At 28.6% G+C, this 12,556-nt stretch overlaps 1 protein-coding gene across 1 annotated transcript; it reads right to left on the bottom strand.

Moving 5' to 3' along the window:
* Positions 1 to 268: 268 nt before the first annotated feature.
* Positions 269 to 3,129, bottom strand: LOC107848073 (homeobox-leucine zipper protein HAT5). The gene is made up of 3 exons (XM_016692739.2): positions 2,682 to 3,129; positions 1,510 to 1,907; positions 269 to 975 (listed from the first exon to the last, which is right to left on the bottom strand). The coding sequence occupies exons 1-3, from the start codon at positions 2,785 to 2,787 to the stop codon at positions 589 to 591; spliced, it is 891 nt and encodes a 296-aa protein (XP_016548225.1). The 5' UTR covers positions 2,788 to 3,129; the 3' UTR covers positions 269 to 588.
* Positions 3,130 to 12,556: the final 9,427 nt, after the last annotated feature.

Genomic DNA, 12,556 nt, shown 5'->3' with positions numbered 1-12,556 from the left:
AATTCAGTGGTTTTTCCCATTGCAGAATGGTTTTTCTTTTGAGTCCCATAGTTTCCTATTCAAAACCCCTTTCTTTCCTTACTTTCCCATTGCACATGCTTTTGTTTACTTTGTACATATCCTAGAAAATGACTTGTCATGATTTAACTTTCCAAATAAAGCTAAAGAATCCTAACTTAAAAAAAAAAATCAGCAGTAGAAACAAATTGAATCACTTGTAGTATATAAAATTCATCATGACCAACTAAAAAGAAGTAAGAAAAAAAAAGGAAGGCAATAGTACCAATTGTTTTTTAGCTAAAGATAAAAGGCCAATCACAACTTTTTTTTTTTGGAACAAAGCTAATAAAGAGTCTAAAGACACCTCATTTAGGCAAACTAGTACTAGTACTTGGTAATCCTATGTACAACATATTATTGTTCTAAGGAAATTTAGCAAATGTCCTGGTCCATGAGAAACAAGCTCTCTATCTCTGGACGAGATAGATCAGACCGGGTACACACTATTCTCTTGTGGAATTACATTGAATTCGTTTTTGTTGTTGTTGCTTTGGAACACTAAAAGTAGGATTGAGCCAAATCTTGAAACTATTGCCAGAACCAACAAGGCTGATCCTCAATTTGGAAATTCAAATTGCATGAATTATATTGAATTTGATCACCAATTTCTGGGAAGCATAAAAAGCTCTTGCTTAAGTTTTCATCGTCATCTTGTGAAAAATCAGATGGCTCTGGTTCAAATACATTTGAAGAATGAATTCCATCAGTATAATGTGGGCTATCTGAATCAATAACATCACTTTTTGCTGAACTTGCATCTTCTTGTTTCCACACTAACTTTGGTATACTTGGTACATTTGAGGTAAAAACAATTGGAGTTGCTTTTTGAGCTTCTTGTGCATCTATCGGTTCAATTTGTTCTGAGTTTTCCTTCCCTTTCTCCCTCCTATGCAATTTTTCTGTCAGCAAATTAACCTATTCAACAAAATCATAGAACATATTAGAAACCCCGTTAAGAAATTGGACCTTACGCCTAACTCAACCCCTCTTAAGGCTGTTAAAGACCATCAAGAAGACAATTAATTTATTTCCTTAACTAATATGAGACAACACCCCGGCACACCTAGGTTGGATGAACTAAACTAGTCCGACACCAATACCGTGTTAAATAAATGAACGTTATGCATAGCTCAACCTCAGAAGCTAGCTCTCTTGAGGTGAAAATTGTTCAAGACCATTAAGAAGACTAAGTTATTCCCTAAACTAATAAGAGACACTTAACACCCCGACACACTTAGGTTGGATGACCAAATGAATTCTGATACCAGTATCATGTTAAGAAAAAGAACCTCTAACCCTAACTTAACCCCATAAGTTAGCTCATCAGATAATAATTGTCTTGGATTATGTAAGGGACAACAACTCATTTCTTCAAGGAGACTAAATAAACCCTTTTGGAAGTTGTAATGCTAATCGAGAATGCTGGTTTTGTAAGGAGTTTGAAGATACCTCATTTCTCAAATCCTCATTCTCTTTGAAAAGGTTGTCATAATCAGCTTTCAGTTTATCAAAGCTAGCTTTCAAAACATCATAGTCCTTCTCAAGTACTTTAGTCTTGTATCTAGCACGCCTGTTCTGAAACCAAATAGCAATTTGTCTAGGCTGCAATCCAAGTTCATTAGCTAATTGAACTTTCCTCTCTGGATCCAACTTGTTGTCTACCTCAAAACTCTTCTCAAGAAACTGCACTTGGTTAGGCAAAAGTCTCCTCTTCTTTTCTGGATGATGAAAGCAACTATCATAATCATCATTGCCAGTTTCTTCTTTGTCAATTGCTGGGAAAAATGGCCTCTCTTTAGCGATTTCTCCTCGGCCACCGTCTTCAAAATTAACCATTGATGCAGACCCTGAAACAGAGAAAATCAAGAAAGAACAAGGTCAATAATGTACAAAAATCTTGAATACACTAGGCTAGCTGACTAGCTTTTGGGTCTTTCGAGACTTACACTAGCAAAACTTTTATGTTTAAACACAATTTCAAATTTTCAAGTTTCAACTTCAAAATCTATGGCTAAACGGGAGCTAAGTTTCTTCGCTTCAATTCAAGTAGATTGAACCATGTAGTGTTCATTTTCCTTTAATTAACTGCCAAATCAGATTTTTTCTACTTCTAAAGCTAAAAAGACTCAATTTTGGACCACAATTTGAACAAAACAAGTGTCCAAATTCTACACATTGAATTGAGCAAAATCTGATCATTTCTAGGAAAAGTTGGAGAGTTAAATAATGTTAGTAACAAACTAACAAACCATACACTGGCCATCAAAGTTTCAACCTTTGAGCTAAAATAAACTAAAAGTCTTAAGTACCATAACCTTGATCTTTAATTGAAGATAGATGTTCGACACAACTCAATATCTTGGTTAAGAATAAAGAAGGGCAACCCTATACTAAAGCACCTGATATGCACTGGTCCGAAAAAGGGCTGGATCACAAGGTTCTATTACACACAGCCTATTTATATCAAAAATCCACTTAATAAAAAGGGGGTACGGTCCAACAAAACTATAAATTTTTGAAATCTTGAATCTGTTTCTATAAAGCTTACAAGGACTATCAAAGCAAGAAGAACAAGACCAAGAAAAATAACGTTTTTTTGGCAGGGTGAAGAAGAATTGTACCATGAAAAGAGGGGGAAGAATTGGACATCCAAAGACAATTAGAAAGTTTCTCACTTGGAAACAAAACAGTATTAGAACTTCCATTAATAACTCCTCCAACTTCCATATTATTTTCTTTTTATCGGGTACAAGAATTGTGAAAAATAGGGATGTGGTTTTTTTTTTTTTTTTTTTTTTAAGCAATGGGAAATGAGGTATTTTGGGCTAGTAAAGTTGTGATTAACAACATTAAAAAGGTAATGTTACAAGTAATTAGGGAGCAATGAAGAAGGGTCATTGCCATGTAAAAGATACTCAAAATTTAAAAGAAGAAAATAACAATGCATGAAAGACGAGATTTTTCTTCCTTGGGAAGAGTAGATTGATGGGGTATATAAACAAGATTGCTCAATGTGGTAAGCAAGAGCTTTCTTCTTGCAATGGAAGATGGGCACATTCTCTATTTCCTATTTTGCCCCTGCTCTCTTACCTTTTTTTGTCAAATTTGTTTTTCTTGTTTATTGTTTATGTTGCTTCTTATTCTTAATCTTATTTGACCATACAAATTTTGAAGTTAAAATTTCAAATTTGTAACTTCAAGTTTTTAAAGTTGTACAGTATTTAAAAATACAAGATATCAACGGTCCGGGCTCATACCGCTCAATATATATTATTTTTATCTTAATTTATATAATACGAATAGAATTTAAATAATTAGTTATTAAAATTATTTAAGTTTTTAATTATTGTGATTTATAATAGTTTTTCTTCTATTTCAATTTAAATGATACTGATATAACTTTGAGAGTCAGTCAAATATTTTATATTTTTTAAGTTGTTAATTATATGATTTATAATATTTTTTTACATAATTTTTTAATAAGACTCTCTCCATCTCAGTTTATGTGACACGAATAAAATTTCGATAGTCAATCAAATTTTTTGATATATATATATTTTATATTAAGTTCTTTGTATTATTATTTACAATACATTTTATCTCATTTCAAATAATATATGTTACTTTATGGCTTCTTCTGCCACATCAATTTATGTGATACTAATATAATTTCGATAGTGAACCAAATTTTTTATGTTAACGTACCATTTGTGTCTGTTTACCTTTTCTAATAAATATTATTAATTTTTAATGCTTAAATGACCATAATAATTAATTAGCGGTTATATAGTAAAATCACGATTAAAGAAACGAAGTGGATATGTCTTAAATGGCTCATAATAACATATTAGAAGTGATATAGCAAAATTACTATAAAAATAGGTGTGAAAAAAATGTAAGCAGGTCTTATATAAAGATGATAAGTTAATTTAAAACATCAATAGTCAATTTATCTTTTTATTTTATTTTATTTTTTATTAAATATTATTAAATTTTTTAATACTTAAATGACTTATAATAAATTAATTAGGAATAAAATAGTAAAATTACGATTGAAGCACATATATCATAAATATCTATTTTATTTTTTTATTACATATTATTAATTTTTTTAATATGTAAATGACATATAATAACTAATTAGAGATGATATAATAAAATTACGGATCAAGCAAACATGGCGACACTCACTTGCTTCCTTCCTTCTTCTGTATATTAGAAAAGAATATGTTATTTAAAATAAATTAAAAATTTTATAAGTGAATGTTCGAGAAATCTAAAAAATAGACTAAAGATTCGTTTGACAATGAAACTTAAAAATGTATCACTTTATTTGATATTTGATATTTTGAAGTTGAAAATAGAGATTGAATTATGTTTGGCCATAATATTTTTAAAAATATTTTAAATTTTGAATGTACTTTTGTATAATGTGATAAAAAAAATGAGTCTAAAAAAAGTGAAAACACCTCAAGAGGTGTTTCTCAAAAAATTAAAAATTATGAAAATGTATTTCGAAGTACGTTTTTTATTTTCATGACCAAACAAATATTTCAAAATAAAGCAAAAACATATTTCAAAATATTGTGAATAATATTTATGGCCAAACGCCTACTAAGTCAATTTTAATAATGCGAATTATATTTTTAAAATTTGATCAAATTCACATTTTTTGATCCAAAATCGATTAGTTGTTAGTTTCGATTTCTAATACTATTCGTTATTTCTTATACTTCTGTTATAATAATACCCTTATACTTACTATTTTTTTTAGAGAATGCTTCGTTATGCTATCTTTATATTTTATCGTGATTCTTCATTTTTGATATTCTTTCTCCAAACTATTTTGTTATAATTTTTCTTGAATCGATGATCTATGAAAAATGACATCTTTATCTACTAAAATAATAAGTTTTGTGTACACATCACCATATTCAAACTTCACTTCTGTAATTATACAAATATATTATTGTTGTTATTTTCCTGTTTGTGCATTTGGTGACATTTTGATTTTTATTTTAAGTTCATGTTAATTGGCTTGATAGCTATACCTTTGATGTAAAATATAACCTCAATTAGGCTTTTTCAACTGGTTAATCCTGGAGTCGAACCAAATGGAGCCAAATTATTTTAACTTGTAACCAAAATATTTTAACTTGGTACTGTACTTGTGGATCAGAGACTTGCCTTATAGATATAGAGCTATAGAATTATCATCCAAACAAATTGGCGTAAGAGCTGAATTCAACCAGATTAATTTCAATAGCTAAAATGACTTTAATAAATACTTATGTTGAGAATAATTTTTTGTCTAATAAGAAGTGGGTTATTAATTCCGATTATTTGCATCATGTGTGTTCTAATAGGTACTTGTTTTCTAAAGATAATTTTGTTGAAGGGGGAGTTTCTTATACTTTATTGGGATCTACTATTATAGATATTGCTACAATTTCAATATCAGACTTATCTGATGTTGATATCATCAATATGTGACATAAATATAGATAAATTACATAAATTTCATACTTAAGAGATTATAATTCTTAATATTCTTTATTTTTTAAAAATTTACATAAAATTCTATTTTTCAACTTTACTCTTGATACATATGAAAACCCCACATCTTATTTTTACTCCACCATTAACTCATTCAAGATTTTCTTCCCTAAAATATCTCCCTAATTATCAACAATTGAATCATCTTCCTTCCTGATTTTTTCTCCTCCTCCATTAATACATGCAACTTTTTTTTTTCATCTCCTAAAATCTCTCTCATTTTAAAAAAAATATCTATTGATACATATATAAATTTATTTAGTTATTCATACATGTTTATTTTTGTAATGGTGGTTCATATTAATGATAAATATGATATTGCTATATGGGTATTATGATGATTATACGATAGATACATTTTGTGTGATTTTAATGGGTGATACATATAATATTAATGGGTGATACATATTGTATTATGGTGATTCATATGATATTAATGTGTGATATATATGGTATTATGGTGATTCATATGGTAGATACAATTATTTATTTCAATTATTGGGTGATTCATATATATGGTATTATGGTGATTCATATGGTAGAGATAATTATTTATTTCAATTATTGAGTGATCCATATGGTATTAATGAGTGATATATATGGTATTATGATGATTCATATGGTAGATACAATTATTTATTTCAATTATTGGGTGATTCATATGTTATTAATGAAATGTAATGGTGTAGTCAGTGTAGGAAACAAAAGTAATAATATTTTTTTTAAAAAGACTAAAAGCAGAATTGAAACATATTAAAATTAAATCTAAAAAAAGCAGATTAAAATTAAAGACGAAAAAAGAGAAAAAAGACCAAAAAACATATCTTTCATAATTAAAGACAAAAAAGAGAAACATAATTAAAATATCTAAATTAAATCTAGAAAAGAGAGAAAAATTAGATATTTTTTCTTAAATAAAAGAATACAATGAGAATCTATTATTTCCTTAAATAAAAATCTTGTTAGTTTCAAATGTATAACTTTTTTATATGTATCACCATATAACATAGGTATCACTATTTCAGAAAAAGGGATAAAATATAATTAACAAAATAGTCAAAATTTTATGTAATATCACTTAAAGATTCAGAGATTTATGTAAGTTACCCTAAACCTATTAGGGCTTTTCGGGATGTGAAGTAAATTTGTTATGTCAGCTAATATTAGGTCAAGATAGAGATTTGTAAAGACAAATTTTCAGAAATAACTTACATTACGCAATGAATGAAGCCTCATAATTAAAGCTTGTCTAATTACAGAGCGTAACTAAAGATTGTATATATAAATACACATTCTCTTTAAAGATTTATATATAAATTGCAAAATTTATTTTATATACAAATACAAACCTTTAGAGATTTGTATATAAAATCCAAATTAAAATTTTCAAACTGTCCAACCATTTCAGTTCTCTCTTAATATTGGTATGATTTGAATAATTCTTAACATTTTATTTTAAAAAAATTATATAAGAGTCACTCTATTATGGAGATGTCTCATTTATTTTGCAAAATAATAATAATAATAATAAGAACAACCTTTAATATGGTACATAAGTATTGATTAAGAGTGTACAATATTGTTTGTTCTGTACAATTTTTCGTACAAAATCTGTATAAAAGGGTAGTGGTTGCAGACTTGCAGTAATGCAGGTTATACTATCCCAACTCATGTTTTATCAAGAACAAATATTTTTCTATACGAATTCAGATTAATCGATTCCCATAAAAGATACGTAACACAGAGTGAAAATGAAAAACCAAAAATATGATTGGTGGTCCAAAATTGTGAATAATGTATGTAGTCGACCATGGTTTCTCATGTAGAAAAGGTCAATTGATGTGTTAAAACATCGTACGTCAAGTAATATTTGTTCAACTAATATTCTCTTAAATTTTTCATATGATGTGATGTATGTGTTACTTATCTATTTAATCTTTATTTATTGCTTTATTTACTAGCATTACGTAACCATTATTATTTGTCTATAGGTTTCCTAAATGTGTTGGTCAATGTTATCCTTTATTATTAATAGCATGATTCATTATTCTTTTTGTTCACTAAGAGAACTATATTGCCATTTTTCAAGTGCATACAAGATAAACGTTGTTCCAATATAATAGTTTAAAAATCACATTGAAGAGATAAATCATAGTGAATTACTGTGCTATTTTTTAGTGCATACAAGATAAATTTTGCTCCAATACGATAATTCGTAAATCATATTAAAGAGATATATTATATGCAAGTTTCATATAATAAACTCACTCGACTAAAAAAGTTTTAACAAGATATATTTAAATCAATATAACTACTTATGTAGATAACTGTTTAATCAAATGCAGATATATACCACTGATGGTTTTTAGGTGTCATAGGGAATTTAAATCATATCCAAACACGATATTACTGATTTTCTTATTTGAAATTAAGAGTTAGATTGTACAAGGTTGGATTCTACCCAAATACTTTTCTTTTTTGTCCTGTACTTCCAAATACCCTGAACCTTTGCCACGAAAATTAAAGGAAGATCATAATACTGGTTTACACATCTAGTATCTAAAACCAACTTTTACTTAATTCAGATTCATTCTACATACGATAAATTTAACGACGACAAGTTTCATATCAAGAATTTCTCTATTCAAACAGCTCAAGTTGAACTTGAGACTTATAATTAAATCCATCTACGATATTGACACATATAAAAATCCCAAGTGAAGATATCGATTGTATAAAAAAATTGATTGTATATATGCGAATAATCAGAAGCAGACCTATTTTTAAGATAGGAAAGTCGTTGACGCTTAATAACCTCAAAAAAAATGTATGTATATATATCAAATCAACCGGTGGAATCACTTTACCTTTGTTTTTAAGAGTGACATGTATTAGCGCTCCTAATAATAAAAGCAAAGTGATTCCACCTGAAATTGGTACTCACTTTAGCATTTTCCCAAATTTTATTTTTTTGACATTTTAGCAGTCACAACCTATTTTTTGCGTTGTTTTTTTCTTTTGTTTTTCGCGAGTTCCACCCTAAATTTGTAATACGTACTTGACATGCCTAAGTTGTTTGAAGAAAAAATTAATATGTTCGTATTAAAGATGTCGATACTTCCAACACACTTTTAATTCCTGAATTCATACAACATAATTTTTCGATCAATAAACACCTTCCTAGCCCTCTAGCTCTGACTCCGCATCCCTCCATGATCCATCCTACCATGTATATCCCTCCTAATAAAGTCAGGGTCCTTTAATTTGAAAACAAGTTATTTTGAGATTAATTTTAAAAATAACACTATAATTTTAGAATAAGTTCTTACATGTATTTTATAATTAATTTTAAAATTAATTATCTCTTACCTCTGTACCAAGCGAGCTCCAGAAGATTATATCTCACATAAAGGAGTTGTGCCAAACAAAAGAGGAAAAGGAGCAAAACTAGTAAGAAAAGAAAGTTGCAGATGCCTAAAACAACCCTCCATAAAAAGCCTAGCAAAAAATGCAAAGATTGGTAGGTCACAGAGGGTACATATTATAAATATCTCTAAAACATTTGGCGGTCGTTTTGTCGAGAAATAAGTTATATCGAAATTAATTATTCTAAAATTAATTATTTTTGAATTAATTATTTCATCGTCAAGGTAGGATGAAACTAAGACTATAATGAGGTGGGATAAATTAACACTATAATGTTGAAATATCTAATTTCAGAATGAGTTATTTCATGCATTTTATTCAATTAAATATGAGATAAATTCATCCTAAAATCAATAAGAAATTAGTTATATAATCCCTTATGCGAGAAAATAAAAATCCAGCTTTCTAAATACTGAAGGTTTTGCTGACATTTCAGTACTATTATGGGAAAAAAAGGAATTAAGAAAAAAAGATTTGCATTCTTTAGCCTTATTCATTGAACTGCTAAAAGATACATTTCATTCATTGGCTACATTGTGTGGTTGATTTCCAAGATCCCAATCTGCCTATACCATTTTAAAAAAAGTTGGCAAAAAAGTTTGTGCCCCATTCATGAGAACTTCAGTTTCCTAAATTGTCTACCAGAATTTTAAAAATATCTTCCTTTCCTTTTTTATTTTTTCAGATTCATTATATCAGAATCCTGTTGGCAATTGCCACACAACACAGTCTTTACTTTATACTTCTTTTAAGTCTCAAATTATTTATCACAATTTTTAACAAGAATTATTAAAAATAATCATTCTTAATTTATATTTGTCAAGAGTCGTGTAAATTAAAAAAAAAGTATTTTGGGATGGATAGAGTGCTGCTCTAGTTGCAAATATATTTATTTTAATTTTAAAGAACAAGAAATTATGTATTCCCCATTTCAATTTGTTTGTTTTAGTTACTAATTGTTTTGACAGTCAAAGAATATTTCACTGACAGTTATTTTTTCCTAATATTCTCTAAATATTTTTACTTGCTAACTTCTGTGACTTATAATGCATTTAGATATATAAGTTTTATTTCAAAAGAAATAAAATTCTATGACCTAATCATATTAAATATAAATTAGTTAGACACTTGTACTCAAAATCAAGCCAAATAAATTTAAATAGAGAAGTATAACATCAATCTATATATATATATAAAGGAGAAATATAGAGAGGAGGTGATGTGACACCCTCTATAATCTCCATTGACATTTATCCTTTTTCTCCTTTTTTTGATATTTTTTCCTTCATTCTTTTCTTTTATCAATTTGTTTAATAAATAAAAAGATCTATTGTATTCATTATATCTAATTACATTTTATGAGTTACAAAAGAACCTTCATCCATTTGCATTCTCTATTAAATATTCTCTTCAAGTAACATGTTTTTTCAACTTTCTATATCTAATTTTTATAACTTGAACAACCTCTATATATGTACAGTGATTTATTTGGAGGACAATATTGAATTTTGTAGCCATGGTTGGACGCAAAAGAAGAAAATTGGGGTTGTAAGTTTTTAGTATATGTGTTTTGGGGCATTAGACATCTTTCTTTTTCTATTTTTTGAGCTTAAATTGATTTGAAATTAGTTGAGTTGTACTTGATATTTTAGATTTATAATCATTTGCTAATCTTAATAATTTATTTTGTGTTTTTTCATATATTTGTGATGGTATAATCATTTCTTTCTTTTCATGTATTAACAAGTACAATGATTTATTCGAAGGACAATATTGAATTTTGTAGCCATGATTGGACGCAAAAGAAGAAAAATGAGATTGTAAGTTTTTAGTATGTGTGTTTTTGGGCATTAGGCATCTTTCTTTTTCAGTTTCTTGAGCTTAAATTGGTTTAAAATTATTTGAATTGTAGTTGATATTTTAGATTTACAATCATTTGTTAATCTTAACAAACAAAATTTTTTTCTGTCTTTTCATATATTTGTGATGATATGATCATTTCTTTCTTTTCATATATTAATAAGAGTAAATACATAATTACCCCACTGATGTTGGCTGAGATTTTCAAAAAGACACCTAAACTTTGAATTTGACCTATTACCCCACGATTCTTACTTAATTCGTTGTAAACACACCATTTTGACCCCCTGAGTGTATACACGCGCCACAGGCACGTGAAAGGGCTCGAATTTGATTTTTTGGACCAATCAAAAGCTGCCACATGTAAAATAATTGATTTATAATTTATATTCTTTTTTTTAATAATATTTATTTATTTCATAAAATTATCTCTACCTCTCATCTCCCCCCCCCCCCACCCCACCCACTCTTTTTCTTCAACTCAATTCACCATTAAAGCTTTCATTGAAGTTTTTTTTTAAAAAAAAAATCATTCATTAAAGCTCCATTTTACAATTAAATCATATCATTTAACTACCCAGCATTTCTTCTTCAACACAATGTCTTCTTCAACACCATTAAAGTTGTTCAATACAATGTCACCATTAAAGCTCCTCCATTGAAGTTTTTTTTTTAAAATCATATCATTAAAGCTCCATTTTAAAGTTAAATCATATCATTTAAATATCTTTAAAACTCAATTCAATAATAAAACTTTCAATTCAATCATAAAACTATTTTTTGAAGTGATTTGAACAAAAAAAAAGAACGAAAATGCATACTGACGGAGTGTGGGAGGGGGTTGGGGGGTTAGGGAGGAGATGCTGATGGGGGTGGGGATGTTGGACGGGAGGTAGGGGTTGAGGGGAGTTACTGACGCGGGGGAGGGGGGAGAGGTGCTGGATGGGGGGAGGAAGAGGGGTGGGTGGGGTGTTAAATTAAATAAAAAAGAAAATTTTATTAAAAAAATAAAATTAAACGTAGTTGACACATGACAACACCTGATTGGCGTGTCTTCACTCACTTTGTTGTGACTGAGATTCAGCGAAAAATGGTGCATTTGCAATGAAATAAAGAAGAATCGTGGGGTAATAGGTCGATGTTAAAGTTTAGGTGTCTTTTTGAAAATCTCAGACAAGATCAGTGATGTAATTACGTATTACTCTATTAACAACTATACATACTTTAATGTATAGCATAGGAACAACTGGTAAGAAGTTGTTATTCTTATTATTGAGTACTAATACTGTTAGCTTTATGCCATGAAAAATGTTGATGTGCAGTACTCCTGTCAGGTCTAAAGTAATATATCATGTGGCTCCAACGACAAAATAAATTAATGATAATAGATAGATTGAGCAAGTGGAGAGTGCAAGTAGAGAAAGGATGTGTCTTATGCAAAATACGGGATTAAGATAGAAATTACCTGTTTACTCATTATAATTTTGCCAGAATGCTATGAAATACGCTATTATATGATTGCAACTTTTAACTACACAGGCTTAGCCTACTCTTATGGGAACAAGTCCTAACATTAAAGATGATCAACAACACTAAAGGAAGGTCAAAGTAAGCCAAAATCTTTAGAATATTTTATGCTCTATATACATATGTC

Source organism: Capsicum annuum, chromosome 11 (genome assembly GCF_002878395.1).
Source record: "Capsicum annuum cultivar UCD-10X-F1 chromosome 11, UCD10Xv1.1, whole genome shotgun sequence".
Taxonomy (NCBI): Eukaryota; Viridiplantae; Streptophyta; class Magnoliopsida; order Solanales; family Solanaceae; genus Capsicum; species Capsicum annuum.
This window is presented reverse-complemented; position numbering and strand designations above follow the sequence as displayed.